Source organism: Panthera leo, chromosome D2 (assembly GCF_018350215.1).
Source record: "Panthera leo isolate Ple1 chromosome D2, P.leo_Ple1_pat1.1, whole genome shotgun sequence".
Lineage (NCBI taxonomy): Eukaryota > Metazoa > Chordata > Mammalia > Carnivora > Felidae > Panthera > Panthera leo.
Window position 1 is genome coordinate 71,751,545 of NC_056689.1, and position 15,629 is coordinate 71,767,173.

At 33.1% G+C, this 15,629-nt stretch overlaps 1 protein-coding gene across 5 annotated transcripts in view; it reads left to right on the top strand.

Annotated features, from left to right (window-relative positions):
* Positions 1 to 15,629, top strand: part of ATRNL1 (attractin like 1) — a 777,769-nt gene that overhangs the window by 374,063 nt on the left and 388,077 nt on the right. For all 5 annotated transcript variants that reach the window (XM_042908168.1, XM_042908169.1, XM_042908170.1 and 2 more), the window contains one exon: positions 1,323 to 1,401. In XM_042908168.1, coding sequence (XP_042764102.1) covers positions 1,323 to 1,401 — 79 coding nt within the window. The remainder of the gene's footprint in view (positions 1 to 1,322; positions 1,402 to 15,629) is intronic.

Genomic DNA, 15,629 nt, shown 5'->3' on the forward strand with positions numbered 1-15,629 from the left:
GTCTGAGGCGTACATAGGTGGATTTGAATTTTGACTCTACCACTTATTTCCTTTGGGACTATAAGTAATTTATTTTGAACTTTCTGAGCATTGGGGTTTTCTTTTTAAAAATAGGAATCATATATTCCATCCAGAAGTGTTCTTATAAAACTAAATCCAAGCATCAATGTGATGTATTTAGCACAGTATCAGGAATGTGTTCAGCACTCAAAGGATAGGTGCTAGAATTGCCTTTGTTATCATCCTTGAAGAATATTCTAAGATCTTCTCTTCAAGTGAAACAGGGAGAAAAAAATATATTATGGAATTAACAAAAGTAGAAAATGTTAAGATTTACACAGCTTATGAGTGAATCAGTTGAAGAATACAAGGATTATCAATTAAGGATGAAGATAAGGTTTTTTGTAGTGACCTGTAACCAGTGAATTTGTAGTGGTCCGGGTCTACTCATCTCTGGGTGTTTTCACAGCATAACGTTCGATCGCAGAGCAAAGGGAGAGAAAACAGTGCTACATGGTTGGAACCGATTAATCAGACTCACATAATTCTGTTATTTTGAGATTTGCCAGTCTCAAACCACTGTTAACAAAGTATCCCACATTTTCATAGCTTATGGCTATATTGTACCTAATATGTATAAGCCGTACCTATAAACACTGTGACTGAATTATTTCTTAGTGTAAACTTTAGCATGGGCCAGAGTTTCTTAACTTCAGCACTACTGACAACTTGGACTGGATAACTCCTTGCTGTTGGGGACAGTTCCGTGCATTGCAGGGTGTTTAGCAGTATTCAAATTCAAATCTCTACTTATCTGATGCCAAGTTGTACCCCTATCAATGTTGTGATTATCACATGTCTCCGGACATTGCCAGATTGCCCTAGGGGTAAACAGGGAGCAAAATTGTCTTCAATTGAAAACCACTGGAATATGCTCATATCTAAAATAGTTGCTAATACAGATAAAGTGAATGAACCTGTTTGAAATGTAAATTTATAAAGTTGCAAGCTTTTATGACTCAATAGCAATTTTAAATTGATTTCTGTTGCTTCATAAGACTAACAGTTATAAATTTATACTCCTTCTGTCAGAAAAAATCTTAAAGATTGACTACACTGTATAACAAGGAATATAAATAATTACTGTATGCTTTGATTTTACTTGAGAGCATTTTAAACATTGCTAATTTATCCACTTTTGCTTTATTTACCAACGTGGAGTGGTTAGTTCTATTTACTTTTAAATTCTCTGTGTATTCTTTTGTATTTCATTACATGTTTCTAATGTTTTAAGCAAAAATTATTTGTATTTTATTTTCCAGTTGTTTTTTATCCCTATTGCTGGTGGCTGCAGTGGTATGGAAGATCAAACAAACATGTTGGGCTTCTCGACGGAGAGAGGTACCAGTAATGTTACCTTATCTTTGGTTTAAAGATTTGAGTAAATGTGAATCACTGTGACTTAATTAGTATATGCCTCTTAAATACAGAGTTTCAAATCAACTTTACTTATTAAGATTGAACAAATCAATCTAGAATTTTTAAGCTTTACAGCAAACTTTACCACTCTCATTTTAAGTCAGTCTCTGTAGAAAGATTGGTTAGTTACAAACAGTTATTGTAAATAGTGTTAGAATTCATATTGAATATATATATATTAATACTATTTATTAAGCAACTTGCAGTTTCTTTAAGTAGTTATAAAAACTGTTTACTTTTAGAAGGATCTCTGGTGCAATTTAAAAGAAAATTCTCTGCATGAGCGAGCAGGGGAGGGGCAGAGAGAAAGAGAGAGAGAATCCCAAACAGGCCCCACACTGTCATCACAGAGCCAGATGTGGGGCTTGATCCCACAGCCTTGGGATCATGGCCTAAGCTAAAGTCAAGAGTCAGACGCTTAGCTGACTGAGTCACCCAGGTGTCCCTAAAATGCGTTGTTATACATTACACCTTGACTGAGTCTTCTTTGAGTGCATGACCCTGTAATGTCACACATTGGTCACACCAAAACTATTGGTTCACTGGGTTATCAGCATCTTCCAATTGGTGACACATTTCATCATACAATATCAAAAAATCACATTTGTTAATACCATAAGTCTTCAAGTATTAGGGAGCTGTCAAGCTCTTAGTGATGAATTTTCTAATTTTTCCCAGAAAGCTCAAATTTTGCCATTGGCAACAAATGCTGTTGGTTGGTTGTCTTTTTTTTTTTTTTTTTTTTTTTTTGACGTGACAGGTTTACTTTGATCATTTCTGAGATAGTGTCTGTCAAATGCCTAAGTCTGAATAGCCATAGTTTGTCATTCCGTCTTTCAAATAAAGCTGGTGTTTATTTGAGAAAAAAAAATAAAAGAAAAAAAAATAAAAGAAAATTCTCAGTGATAAATATTTTTGGTTTTTATCTCCTAGATTTTTTTTTAAGGAATCAAATCTTTACTATTTCATGATTATCTCATAATTCTAGTATGTTTGAAGTGTACCTCAATTTGATACTTTCTGTGTCAGAATTAATCATATGTGTTCCCTGTAATCCTAAAGTCAATAAAAACAGTAATGCTCTTGCAGAACAACTAATGATACAAATATATTAGACAGTTTTTTTATCTTTGTGTATATTAGTTGAAAGAAACAAAGAAATATAGTAATCTGAGGAGCATAAATGTGAAATAGGTTCATTGTTTTACACTTATATAATGAAAAAGCAAGTTTCTCTTTTTATTAGTGTTATAGTCTATTAGTATTAATATGGGTATGCTGTTGTTAGTTTTATTAGTGCTGTACTTGTTGCATTTGTCAGTATATTTTTATATGTATAATTTTGTGCAATAATATAATACAGTGGTATAATTGCTTACCATCTTTTCCCCACATACAAAATAATATATGTGAAGATTTGAAGCTAATCCAGAATATTCTAAGTTATATAATTAGTCAATGCCATGAATTCTTCTTAATTATTCCTTAGTTTTCAAACATCCATTAAAATTCAGAACCTAACTATAATATGTTTGCAAACTTGATAACCCTCTTCCCAGAAATAAATTATACATCTGTTCATTTCTGTCTCTCTGATTTTCTGTAAATGGTCAAGGCAACATCAATGAGAACATACTTGGCATGACCCTACGATAAAAGTAATCCAGTTGAAAAGGATCTTTTTTTTAATTTTATTTTTCTTTATTTTTAATTTTTTTAATGTGAAATTTATTGTCAAATTGGTTTCCATACAACACCCAGTGCTCATCCCAACAGGTGTCCTCCTCAATACCCATCACCCACCCTCCCCTCCTTCCCACCCCCCCATCAACCCTCAGTCAATATCTTTCAGAATATATATTACACATGGAAAGAACAAGGGAGAAATAGGAAGATTAGAGATCAGTGGGCCAGTTCTCATCTGTCCTTCTTAATATTATCCTGTCCTCTTGATATTCCCTCAATATAATAGCCCTTTTTCTAGAACTCATCTGGGTAGTGAGTCTTATAATAATAATTTAATTGCTGCCTCTACCAAGATACAAGATTCATCTTGTTGAGATGTCATGTGATGTTTACAATATCATATGTTAAAAGTATTGAGGTGTTTTCTCAAATTTAATTCTTATTAGATCCTTTAAATAGAGAATTCTAAATGTCTTAGAAACCATTTACATGTTGATGCACAAAGATACCATTTTGATGACTAACAGATCTGTTATTAGATAATAATTTTATATTATTAGAAGGTTGTCATTTTGGTCTTAGAGGCCCAAAGACTTTTAACTGCACTAGTTGTAACTAATATTCTAACCCCATTTATAGACTTTATTTGGATGAAGTTAAAAATGTATTTTTATTTGATCCTATCTCTATTCAGTTTTAACTATTAGGTTAATTCTAATAGTCTCAAAAGGGAAAGACCCCAGTATGTTTCCTGTATGTGGATATGTCACTTTCTCTGAAACATTAAGACATCAACTGTTGTAAGCCTCAGAGGACTATGATTAATTAGTGCAATGGCAATTTATTTGTAACAGTAAATGAAAATTATTTGAAGGAGTCTCTCTTCTGAATATTTCTGTGATATTATTAGAGGAATTATACACTACTTGCCTTTCAAAATATTAGTACTGGTTTAAAATGAAAATATCTTGGGGCACCTGGGTGGCTCAGTCAGTTGAGCATCCAACTTCGGCTCAGGTCATGATCTCATGGTTCTTGGGTTCAAGCCCCTTGTTGGGCTTTGCACTGACAGTTAAGAGCCTTCTTTGGATTCTCTGTCTCCCTCTCACTATGCCCCTCCCCTGGTCATGCTCTCTCCCCAAAATAAATGAACATTAAAAAAATTAAAAATAAAAATAAAACAAAATATCATTGGATTATTTTAATATAGCTTAATTCAACCTGACATGTTGCTTTAAAAAAAAAAACAATTTGAAGCTTTGGCTTCTCATAAACACATCTATACTGTTTTTGTGGTCTAATTTCAATAACAGAAACTTATTATTAATGTAATACTTTTTGAATAACACTCCTGACAATTCAGGGACTCTAAAAAACACAAAAACACAACTACAAAGGACTTCATTTTAATCTATCTTTTCATTTAACAACTTCACATTCATTTCTATGATAACCTTATTAAGGATATGAACATTTTTATGTGGGTGGGGTGCCATGTTAATGAATAGAAACAATAAGTGGATATTGATCCGTGTAAATGTTACAATACAGTAGAAGGATGAGTTCGGTTTTTTATAGCTTATGCTTATTACAGAGGTATTGAAACATTTAGTTTCAATGGTACATTCAGTTTTAGATAAATATTCATTACATTATATAAGTATTTATTAGGAACAAGTATATGTTAAATGGAGTCTCTTGAAATATTGCTATGATTAATAATCTTCATTTTTAAAGTGAAATTTGAGTATTTAATAGGTATCATAAGGCAGAAACCTGTCAAAACATTATAATTACTCCTTGCATTGAAGATATTTAATCTTGGGGTGCCTGGGTGGCTCAGTCAATTAAGCTTCTGATTTCAGCTCAGGTCATGATCTCCTAGTCTGTGAGTTCAAGCCCCGCGTCGGGCTCTGTGCTGACAGCTCAGAGCCTGGAGTCTGTTTCAGATTCTGTGTCTCCCTCTCCCTCTGATGCTCCCCCGTTCATGCTCTGTCTCTCTCCGTCTCAAAAATAAATAAATGTTAAAAAAATGTTTAAAAAAAGAGGAGATATTTAATCTTATATTTGATTAACATGAGTGAAAATATCTTGCATATCTTAACATTTGCAATAATTTTTTTCAGTTGGAAACATTTTTTCCAATGTACTGTGAGTAGCTTAATTGTAGTTTGCCTCAGTTAAAGTCTAACTGTAAAATCCATAGAATAATAGATCCCATAGGCAAATGTAAAGTTAATTCTAATCAACTTCACATTACAGGTAGGTCTGTGTATTTGAGTGATATTTCCTGTATCAGCAACTTTTCCTTCTTTTTTAAAAAAACTTTCCTTCTTTAATTCTCTTAAACTTATAGCTCTTTAAAAGTTTTAAAGATATATTGATATGGAGCTTTACCACATTATTTGCTTATCTTTCATAGTCAAATATGCTCTTCTAATGCTTAAAAATCAATAAAAAACATTGCCTAGGATAAGACATTGTCCACTGAGTGACTGACCTTGTGTTCATGATGTACTACTTTCTTTCACATTTCATCATACTGCATAAAACCTAGATTTGAATTTAGCATTATAAACCTGAAATTTGAGTTAAAAATAAACTAAAACCCAGAAGTAGGATTCTAGTACCTCTGAGTAACAAACTACTTTTCTAGAGGTAAATGCATTGTCTTTCCTTCAATATCTAATTGTTTTGGGGCACAAAAATAGAAGAAATAATAATATCATTAAGTTATACTTAACTGAGTTTACATGGAGAGTAATGAGAAAATGTTATTTTGGGTGAAGAAATTAAAATTAATCGACTAGGTTATATATGTTACTTCTTACAGAATTTGTTAGTACTTTAAGAATCTGTATTTTATATAATGTTAGACATTTTAATATCTAGATAAAGATTCCATAAAACATATTCTTTTATCAAAAAAGCAAGTTTTTTTTTTTAAACATAAATCATGCGCTCAAATAAATGTCTTTCTTTTCATTTAATGGCCTTGGCATTAACTTATTTTTTCTCATTTTCTCTTTTTGAATTTCAAAATATAATGATTCCTGTGCTTTGATTTTTTTCTACTTGATCCTACAAGACTAGAAATTACAGATGTTCATCATGCCTATTTATATTGTCGTAGTTTAAAAATTAGCCTAAGTCTACATAAAAATAACTTGAGTTGAGAAGTCAGATATGTATGGGAGCCTATGACTTGACAGTTAACTGATTCATGCCCTGTATACCTGTTGCCGAAAGTCTTACTGTAGATACAGTGCTTTCATTTTGTTCAGTTCAGCAAAGATGTATTAATCTCTTGCAATATTCCAGACAGATTGATAAATACTGCTGATATAAAGAAAAGGTCATAGACCCTATTTTTTTTAGGGAATTCATAGTTTTCAAATTTTCAGTAAGATACTCACACATATGTGTACACAATCTCACAATTTCAAAGGAACACTTCACTTTGTTGTGGTGCCATCCATCGGGGGAGATATGGTATATTAAACAGTTTTCTGGAAGTGGGATTAGTAATGGAACTAAGTATAAACTGTTGCAGAACTGTACATAGAATTAATTTCTAAAAAAATAAGATAAACATTTTTAGCATTGTACAATACATTTATTAATGCAATACAAAAATTGCCTAAAATTATCATTTTTATTTGTTATATGTTATTATCTCTAATTTAGACTCAGTTATTTATGCAGATTAAGAAATGGCCAAGAATTTTGAATTTCTGTCAATAAATTTTAATCTAATTCATCATAAAATCTTATACATCTAATATACACACTTGTATCTGTTTATATATGTCTCCAATGTATATGTATAGGTATGTGATTTTATACTAAAAAAATTCATTGTTCTTCTAAAATTCAAATTTAACTGAACATTCTATGTTTTTATTTGCTCAGTCTGGCAACCCTGTTTCCAGTACAAACAAACACTCACCCTGGAGCTGAAGGGTGGGGTTTTTTTTTTTTGAGGGGTGGGTTTAATGTCACAAAATTCACATGGACTGAGAGAGAGAGAGAGAGAGAAAGAAATAATTCTCCAAAGTTAAATGTTGATTTGTTTTCAAAACAAGTGGGGGTTTTACTGGGCAAACAAAAATACATAATTTTTAATTTGGGTATTACCTTTCAAAATTAAAGGAAAAACTCTTGACTTGTTAAGTCAAGATCTATTTGTTAGCTCTATTTGTTAAATAGATTTATAGAAATATATTCTAAAAATATAAGCCTGCCTACTTTTTCAAATTATATTCATACAAAAATATTTATAGAGGGTTTTTTGTATATCAACAATTTCATGTCATTCAAAAAGCTTCTTGAAATAATTCTATTTTCTAATAATGGGATATTATGTAACTGAAAACTAAGAAGGAGGTAGGTAGGTATGTGTTTAAAATCAAACCTCATTCCTTCATTCAACAAATATTTATTGAATCAACAACTCTTGTTCCAAACACATTTTTAGAGGAATATAGCAGTAAACAAACAAGAACCGTCACAGTTCTTGAAAAGCTACAGATTTTAAGAATATGCTATTCACTAGGAAATGCTAATAAAGTTTTATAATGTTCCGATTTCAAATCACACACACACAAACACACACACATGCATTGAGTTCATAGAGATTTTGAGAGAATTGCCAAGATTGTCTCCAGGTTGTGGGATTGGTATTTGGTAAAAAGAATGATTATGTTATTTCATAATTGTACTCAAACAAATATATAAATTTCAGGAAAGTAGAGGGCACAATCTAACATTTTGGAATTGGGCATTTAACAAAAATAGTATTTAATCCTCCCGTTACAAGATATATATTATTTCCCCTTTAGCTGTATAAGGAATTTGAGGGGAGTTGTGTACTATTATCAAAGCTTATAACTAGTAAATGAAAGAGCTCTGATTTTTAATCAAGTCCGTCAGATTCCAAACTCAAGCTCTCAGAGCCATGCAAAGAACTTTAAAGATAGCCTGAGTTTGAACAGGTTCGATTTACCGTTGATAGTTATAATTGACCACTTATAATATAGCCTATGAATCCGTTTATTGTAGGAGGAATATGCTGTATTTCATCTATTCTTATCTAATATGACACAATCAATCAACCTTATTTAATGTACCAGTTAGAAGGAAAAAACAGTGACAATTAAACTACCACACAGTACTCTCTCACTGCATTTATTTTGTACTTATTGAAAGGGCTCTTACAGAATTACTTAGAGATTTTATTACATATCATTCACATATGTACATTGAAAGGAAAGTAGAAGCAAAATAAATTGGTGAGGTATTACTAAAACTTGTTTACAGTCATGGTTCGATTTTGTTATATAAATCACTTTTTGATTCAGGTAAAAATGTTTTGTTTCATATAGTATCATTGACTGAATAATCAAGTTTGTGTCTGTGCAGGCAATGACATATATATCATAACTGCCATCTGGCCAGTAGTGATTACATGATTTCAGTGGCTGTAAGACACATGTTTCAGAGATGCTTAGATGGGAAAACAAATGTGTCTTAGAATCAAAATGCGGTAGGGCCTGCTTTGTAAGGTTTTTAGTACTAACTGAGTTAATGCATGCTAAGTGCTCAGCGTACTGCCTTTTTCCTTACCAGAACTCAACAAATGTTAGCTGTTATTGATATGTAATATAAATAATGATTAACGTTACATTATGCATTAATATTAGTAACAGCAACTCCTGTATATCTTGGATTCTTCTCCTCCATGTACCTACACTCTAACACAGTTGTTCTCAATTCAGTAGGGCCTTTAGAAACACCTGTTGATCTTAAGAAATTACATTTATGTATCCTTGAGAGCCACTCCACTGTTTCACCCCCTCCAGACCTATAAATCAGAATTCTATAAAGCTCAGCTTTATGAGTCTATTTTTAAAGTCTACAATAGATTCTGATATGCACTATTGGCATTGGAACTCTACTTTGGCGTTTACTCTTAGAGAGATGGAAAACCTTTGAAGGGTTTTCAACAGAGAAGTTAAGTGATTTGCGTTTAGAAGATATGACTTGAAACTGAGAATTCTGCTGTTGTGTTGAGACTAGACTAAGATAAACAACTGTGGACATAGGGAAACTAGTAAAGAGGTTACTAGCCTACCTGATGAGAGATGATGATTGCTCAAATCAAGAGGTGGCAACGGAGCAAGAAGTGATCAGATTTTGGGTATGTTTTGAAGATAACATGATTGGTTAGATGGGGAGGTGTGAGGAAGAATTAAACCAGTCATGACTTCAGAAGAATATAAACCAAGCATGACTAGAAGGTTTTCCCTGAACAACTGTAAATGTAAAATTGCCATCAATTGAAATGAAGTTGATTGAAAGTAAAATTGGTTTGGGGAAAGGAAGGCAGTTTTTACATGTTACGTTTGAGACATTTATTGTTCATCCAATTAGATAAGTCAAGGAATCAGGAGTTGGCTCTGGCATGAGGAAAAGGTGTGAGCAGGAGAGATAAATTTGGGAGTTTCAGTACACCAATGGTACTTAAAGCCATGGGACTGGTGGTAACACCAAAAGAGGAGGATTAAGCCCTCAGGTATTCAAACTTAATGTTATAGATTGAATATGTCCTCTCCCAAATTCATATGTTGAGGCCCTAAACCCCAATGTTATGGTATTTGGAAGAGAGACCTTTTGGAGGCACTTGGACTTATGTGATGTTGATACTCTCAGATAGAAATAGTGCCCATTATGAAGAGGAACAGAGAAAGGGTTCTTTCTCTATGACAATACACAAAGGATACTCATATGAGCACACAGCAAGACGGTAGTTGTCAGAAAGCCAGGAATGTGGCCCTCCAACAACCACATCTGCCATCACCTCGATCTTGGGCTTCCTAGCCTCTATAACTGTAAGAAATAAATGTATCCTAGTTGAGTCATTCAGTTTATGGTATTTTGTGGTAGCAGCATGAGCTAAGATACTCGAGAAATCAGAAGACAAAATCAGCAAAGAATACTGTGAAGTTGGAGAAAAACTAAGTGAATGTGAGCCCCAGGAAGCTGAGGAAACACTGCGCAAAAGAGAACAGAGTTTAATTTTATTCAGCCGAAGAAGTTTGAAATAAACTATGGAGAACTTCTACTCTAATGGCTTCCTTGAATAAAACGGACACAGTGTTGGGAAGCAATGCAGATGAGTCTGAGAGCCCCACCATAAATCTGCTAGAAGTTTACCAGAAAAGTCCAGTGACAGCGAAAGTTAAGAAGATCTCTCCTGGGGTTGTAAAAAATGTAAAACGCTAGTTTCAAATATTACCCCTACAATGGACACAAAATTAATTGAATCAGTTTAGGGAGCAATTTAAACCTCAGAGCATTATCAAAAACAATAGAGTAATCAGTTGAGGCTAACAGCTGGGTGTGATAACCAAAGCAGGCACGTGGCTTCATAGAAAGATCTCGCAAAGAGAGCCCTGATAAAAACCAGTCATCCCACATGACAGTGTATATCCCCAAAGCTGCACCCTCTGAAGAACATCATAGGCTACATTGCAGAGAAAATAGACTTCACTAAAATAGCCCCACCAAGTCACTAAACAAATAGGCATATTAGAACAAAACTTATGTGGGGGAGGGAAGAGAATCACTACACAGAATTGTCACAGTTTATGACCTAAAATGTGTTTTTCAACACAAAATTATGGAACATTCAAAGAAAGGGGACTGTGGTGCATATACAGGACAAATAGCACGCAGCAGAACTTGCGAGAGGACCCAGCTGTCAGAAGTAACAGACCGAGACCTCAGAGCAGCTGTTGTAAATATGCCCAAAGAACTAAAGGAAACCATGATTAAAGAAGGACAGGAAGATAGGATAGAAATACCTCATAAAAACAGATAATATCAATAAAGAGAAAGAAATTATAAAAAAAGGAGAAGCTAATGGAAAATCAGAAATTGAGAAGTACAAAACCACAATAAAAAACTTACTCAAGAGGCTCAATAATAGATTTGAACTGGCAGAAGAAAGAATTCACGAGCTTGAAAATAGAGCAATAGAGATTATGAAATAAGGCCAGAGGAAAAAAAAAGAATGAAGGAAAATAAATAGCGCCTCAGAGAAATACAGAATACCAATAAGTGCAGCAAAATATGCATAATAAGAGGACCACAAGGCAAGAAGTAAGGAACAAAAAAATATTTGAAGAAAAACTGGCTGAAATTTAAAAATACTTAGAGATGAATGAAAATGAAAACAGAGTACACCAAAATGTATATGATGTAAAGAGTGTTCAGTAGTAAATATATAGCTGTACATGACATTATTTGAAAGAAAAAAATTATCTTAAGTCAATAAGTTTTAAGTTAACCTTAAGTTTTAAGGTTTTATTGAAATTCCAGTTAGCTAACATACAGTGTAACATTAGTTTCAGGTGTACAATATGGCTAACTCTATAGTTAAGAATCTGTTTCTTGGTTTGCCTTTCTCTTTTTCCCCCAGGCTCGTTTGTTTTGTTTCTTAAACTCCACATGTGCGTGAAATCATATGATATTTGTCTTTCTCTGACTGACTTATTTCATTTAGCCTGATACACTCTTTATCCTAACCTTCCACCTTAAGAAACTGGGAAAAGAAGAACAAATTAAATGTACAGGAAGCAGAAAAGGAAGGAAATAGTAAGGTTAGAGGACAAATTAGTGAAAGAGAGACCAGGAAAACAACGGAGAAAATCAGTGAAAACAAAAGTTGGTTCTTTGACAAGATCAATAAATTGGCAAAATAGATAGACTGATCAAGAATAAAAGAGAGAAGATTCAAATTACTAACATCAAGGGTAAAAGAAGAGATATTATTACTGACCTTTCAGAAATAAAAGGAATTCTAAGGGTACATTACGAACATCTGTATCCCAACAAACTGAAGAATTTAGATGAAATGGAAAATCCCCAGAAGGCGTAAACTGTCACCACTGATTCAAGAAGAAATAGAAAGTCTGAATGGACCTATAAAAAACAAAAATATTGCATAGAAAATTTTAAATTTCCCACTAGGTGTGTCAACAACCTCTCTGCAACATGCATATCTAGTGCCCAATTGAGCTTTCTCATTTTGTTTGTTTTTTCAAGTTTTTATTTAAATTCTATTTGGTTAACATATAGTTAGAGGAGTAGGATTTAGTGGTTCATCATTTACATCAATCTTGCTTTCTAATACAACTTTCAAATAAAAGGAACCAGGGCTATTTGGAGAACTGGCTGATTGGAGAACTGGAGCAGGAACTACATAAGCTGAGTTTTGTAATGCTAAAAGGTAACACAGTCCTCAAACACATACACGTTTGTGCACACACACACACACACACAGACACACACGCGCCACAATGACGGGCATATGTCAAAGGGACACAGGAGCCACTAGAGACAGCTCCCGGTGACCAAAACTGGAACAATTCGAGCAATAAAATAAACCAAGTAGTATTGTACTATAACCCAAAGGATAAAATAAATGTCAGCGACTCCATACCAATATAAACAAGTAATTGAATAAATAAATGGAAGGAGAATACTACTCAATTCTACTCTAGAATACTACTCAAGTGTGAGCAGAACATAGTGACTTCTTGAGTCACAGCTGTACTAGAACATAGCCTTAAATTGGCACTTGATACATACTATCATTATCTAGAAATTACCTGGCATTCTTGCCACATGGTACCTTGTATTCATTTTCTTAAGTTTTTTTGGTATCAGTAAACTTGTAGTTTATTTTGGTTTATTATTCAGTGAAATGATTCATGTACTTTAAATGTGATATTTAAGGTGAACTACCATTAGAGTATATTGAATGAACATGGTATTAGATTCATTTATGAATATCTAATATTGCAAATGTTGGTCATTTCAGTATATTATTCTGAGTCTGAATTCTGTTATATTATAACAGTTTTACTGTTATAATAGTATTACTGTTCTCATGGCCCCTATAAACTCACTTTTGTGTGGCCAATTTGTTCCTGTTCCTTGAGTAGCTAGGGACAGGCTTGATTTTTTTCCTCCTTTTCGAGACACACGTTTGCCATTTCCCAGGTAATTTGATATCATAACATTTTATTCTAGTGGTGGAAGAGATTTTTAGAAGTCATTCTCCACCCTATTGGAAGTAAACATGGCAGACTGCTATCAAATTAAGCATCAATTTTGTTCCTTTTACTTGTTTGCATTATGTCTTAATATCTATTTTTAACATATGACATATCTGTATTTCATAATTTAAAATGTGTATCCCTGTTACGTAGTCACTCATTTTTCTCCTCCTTAGAATCAATGTTAACAAGTTGTGTGTGTGTGTGTGTGTGTGTGTGTGTATTCTCTTGAAGTTATTTGATAACATACACCAGTAAATGTGAACATACATTTTTTTCCACATCACTTCCTCTAGTGGTAGCATATTATATACACCCTGTTTGGCAGATTTTGGCATAACTTTTAAAGTCTAATACATTCTTATAATTCTTAATTAAACATTTCATATGTATAAATTCACTTTTATATGATACATCACATTTTGACTTTTTTGGATCTTTTTTCTGTTCTATTTACTTCCACAGTGCAGTCATACATTTAGAATATTCTTTCAAAGAGATTTTTGTAAGAATTCCAGGATACAACTTTAGCTATGTAATTCTGAGATATCTTTAAAAATGTTTTTTAAATGTTTACTTATTTTTGGGAGACCAAGAGACAGAGTGCATGCAGGGGAGGGGCAGAGAGAGAAGGAGACACAGAATCTGAAGCAAGCTCCAGGCTCTGAGCTGTCAGCACAGAGCCTGATGCGGGGCTCGAACCTATGAACCGTGAGATCATGACCTGGACTGAAGTTGGACGCTTAACCAACTGTGCCATTCAAGCGCCCCACGAAATAATTCTTAAAACTGCACTGCAGTGGAGTGCCTCTCAAAAACTCATGGCTCTTGTTGAAACTTACAATAGTCTTAGATGAAAAATTACTGAGTATTTTAGTAAGAATTTTTAAGACACAGCAAGATAAATCATAATCTTAGAGAGGTTTCACTCATATAGAATTTAAGAAACAAGTAAATAAATGAATAAAGAGACAAATAAACTAGATTCTTAAGTATAGAGAACAAACTGGTGGTTATCAAAAGGGAGGGGGTTAGGGGAAGGGTAAAATAGTTGAAGGGGATTATGAATTCACTTATGATAATGAGCACTGAGTAATGTATTGAATTGTTGAATCACTGTATTGTACACCTGAAGCTAATATAACACTGTCTATGAATTATACTGGAATTAAAAAACTAAAAATAAATGCCAAGTTACTGTAAAAGAACATGAATTTCAGTAAAATGTGGGTTACCAAGATCATACGTTGTCTATTTCTTTTAAAGTGCCTCACTAAAGATATTAACGTATTTCTTCTTAATACATCCTGAAGTTCTGACATTGTGAACTCTAGTGAGGTTTATTACTAGAATAGTGTCTTTGACTTTCAAAAACCATACATGATTGTTTAAACAATTCTACATAAGGCCCATAGTTTCCTACTCAAAATGAGAGATATACACCATTCTCAGAAGCTGGTTGTATATTATATCATCAAATATAAAACCTTTATCTCAAATAGACAATTTATTTTTACTTCCAGAATTGTTATTTGCCTAACAGATGAACTAACATGAATTAAGCAGTAAATCAGTTTTGCTTCCTTTAGATAATTAATAATTTGCATATAACCTTTGGCTATTCTTTTATCTTAGAGTATTGATACAAGTTACATAAAATTGTTTTCTATATAGAAAATGCTTTGAAATGCAAAATCTAATTAAAATGTACCATTATTTTAGGGTAGTTGTGTTCTAAATGATACCATTGAGTCTACTATTTGAGGAGTCTGAATGGAATTTATAAGGAAGCTAAATTATAACCTTTATGGATTACTATAGATTATTTTATCAATCAGTTGAAACAAGCAAAAAATATCAAAGTATTTAGAGCACTGCATTTGTAAATATATATGCTATATTTAGAAATAATGCTATTTTTTTGCCATAATAGCCTAGTTCATGTCAAGGTATAACATTAAAAAAATAAGGTCATAAAATACACTAAGGTAAGTAGATAAGGCTGATTGTGCAGGAATCCTGCTTAGGGACTCTAACATAGACCCTTGGAGGCTTCCTCAGAAGTGAGGGCCTCAATGCATTATTAACCAATTAATTCACACTAGTTCCTGACTCCAATTACTGGCAGCTGAAATCCAGTTTTGGAGAAGACACGGTAAATCGTGTACTTGCCTGTCAGCTAGGTTGTGCAAAATGTATTTGCCCAGAACACCTTATTTGCTTAACATATATTGCTTAGCAACTACCCAGTATTGGGTTGTCTTCCATTTACAGCTGAAAAATTTGGGATTCCTGGGTGCCTTAGTTTGTTAAGCGTCTGAGGACAGCTCAGGTCATGAT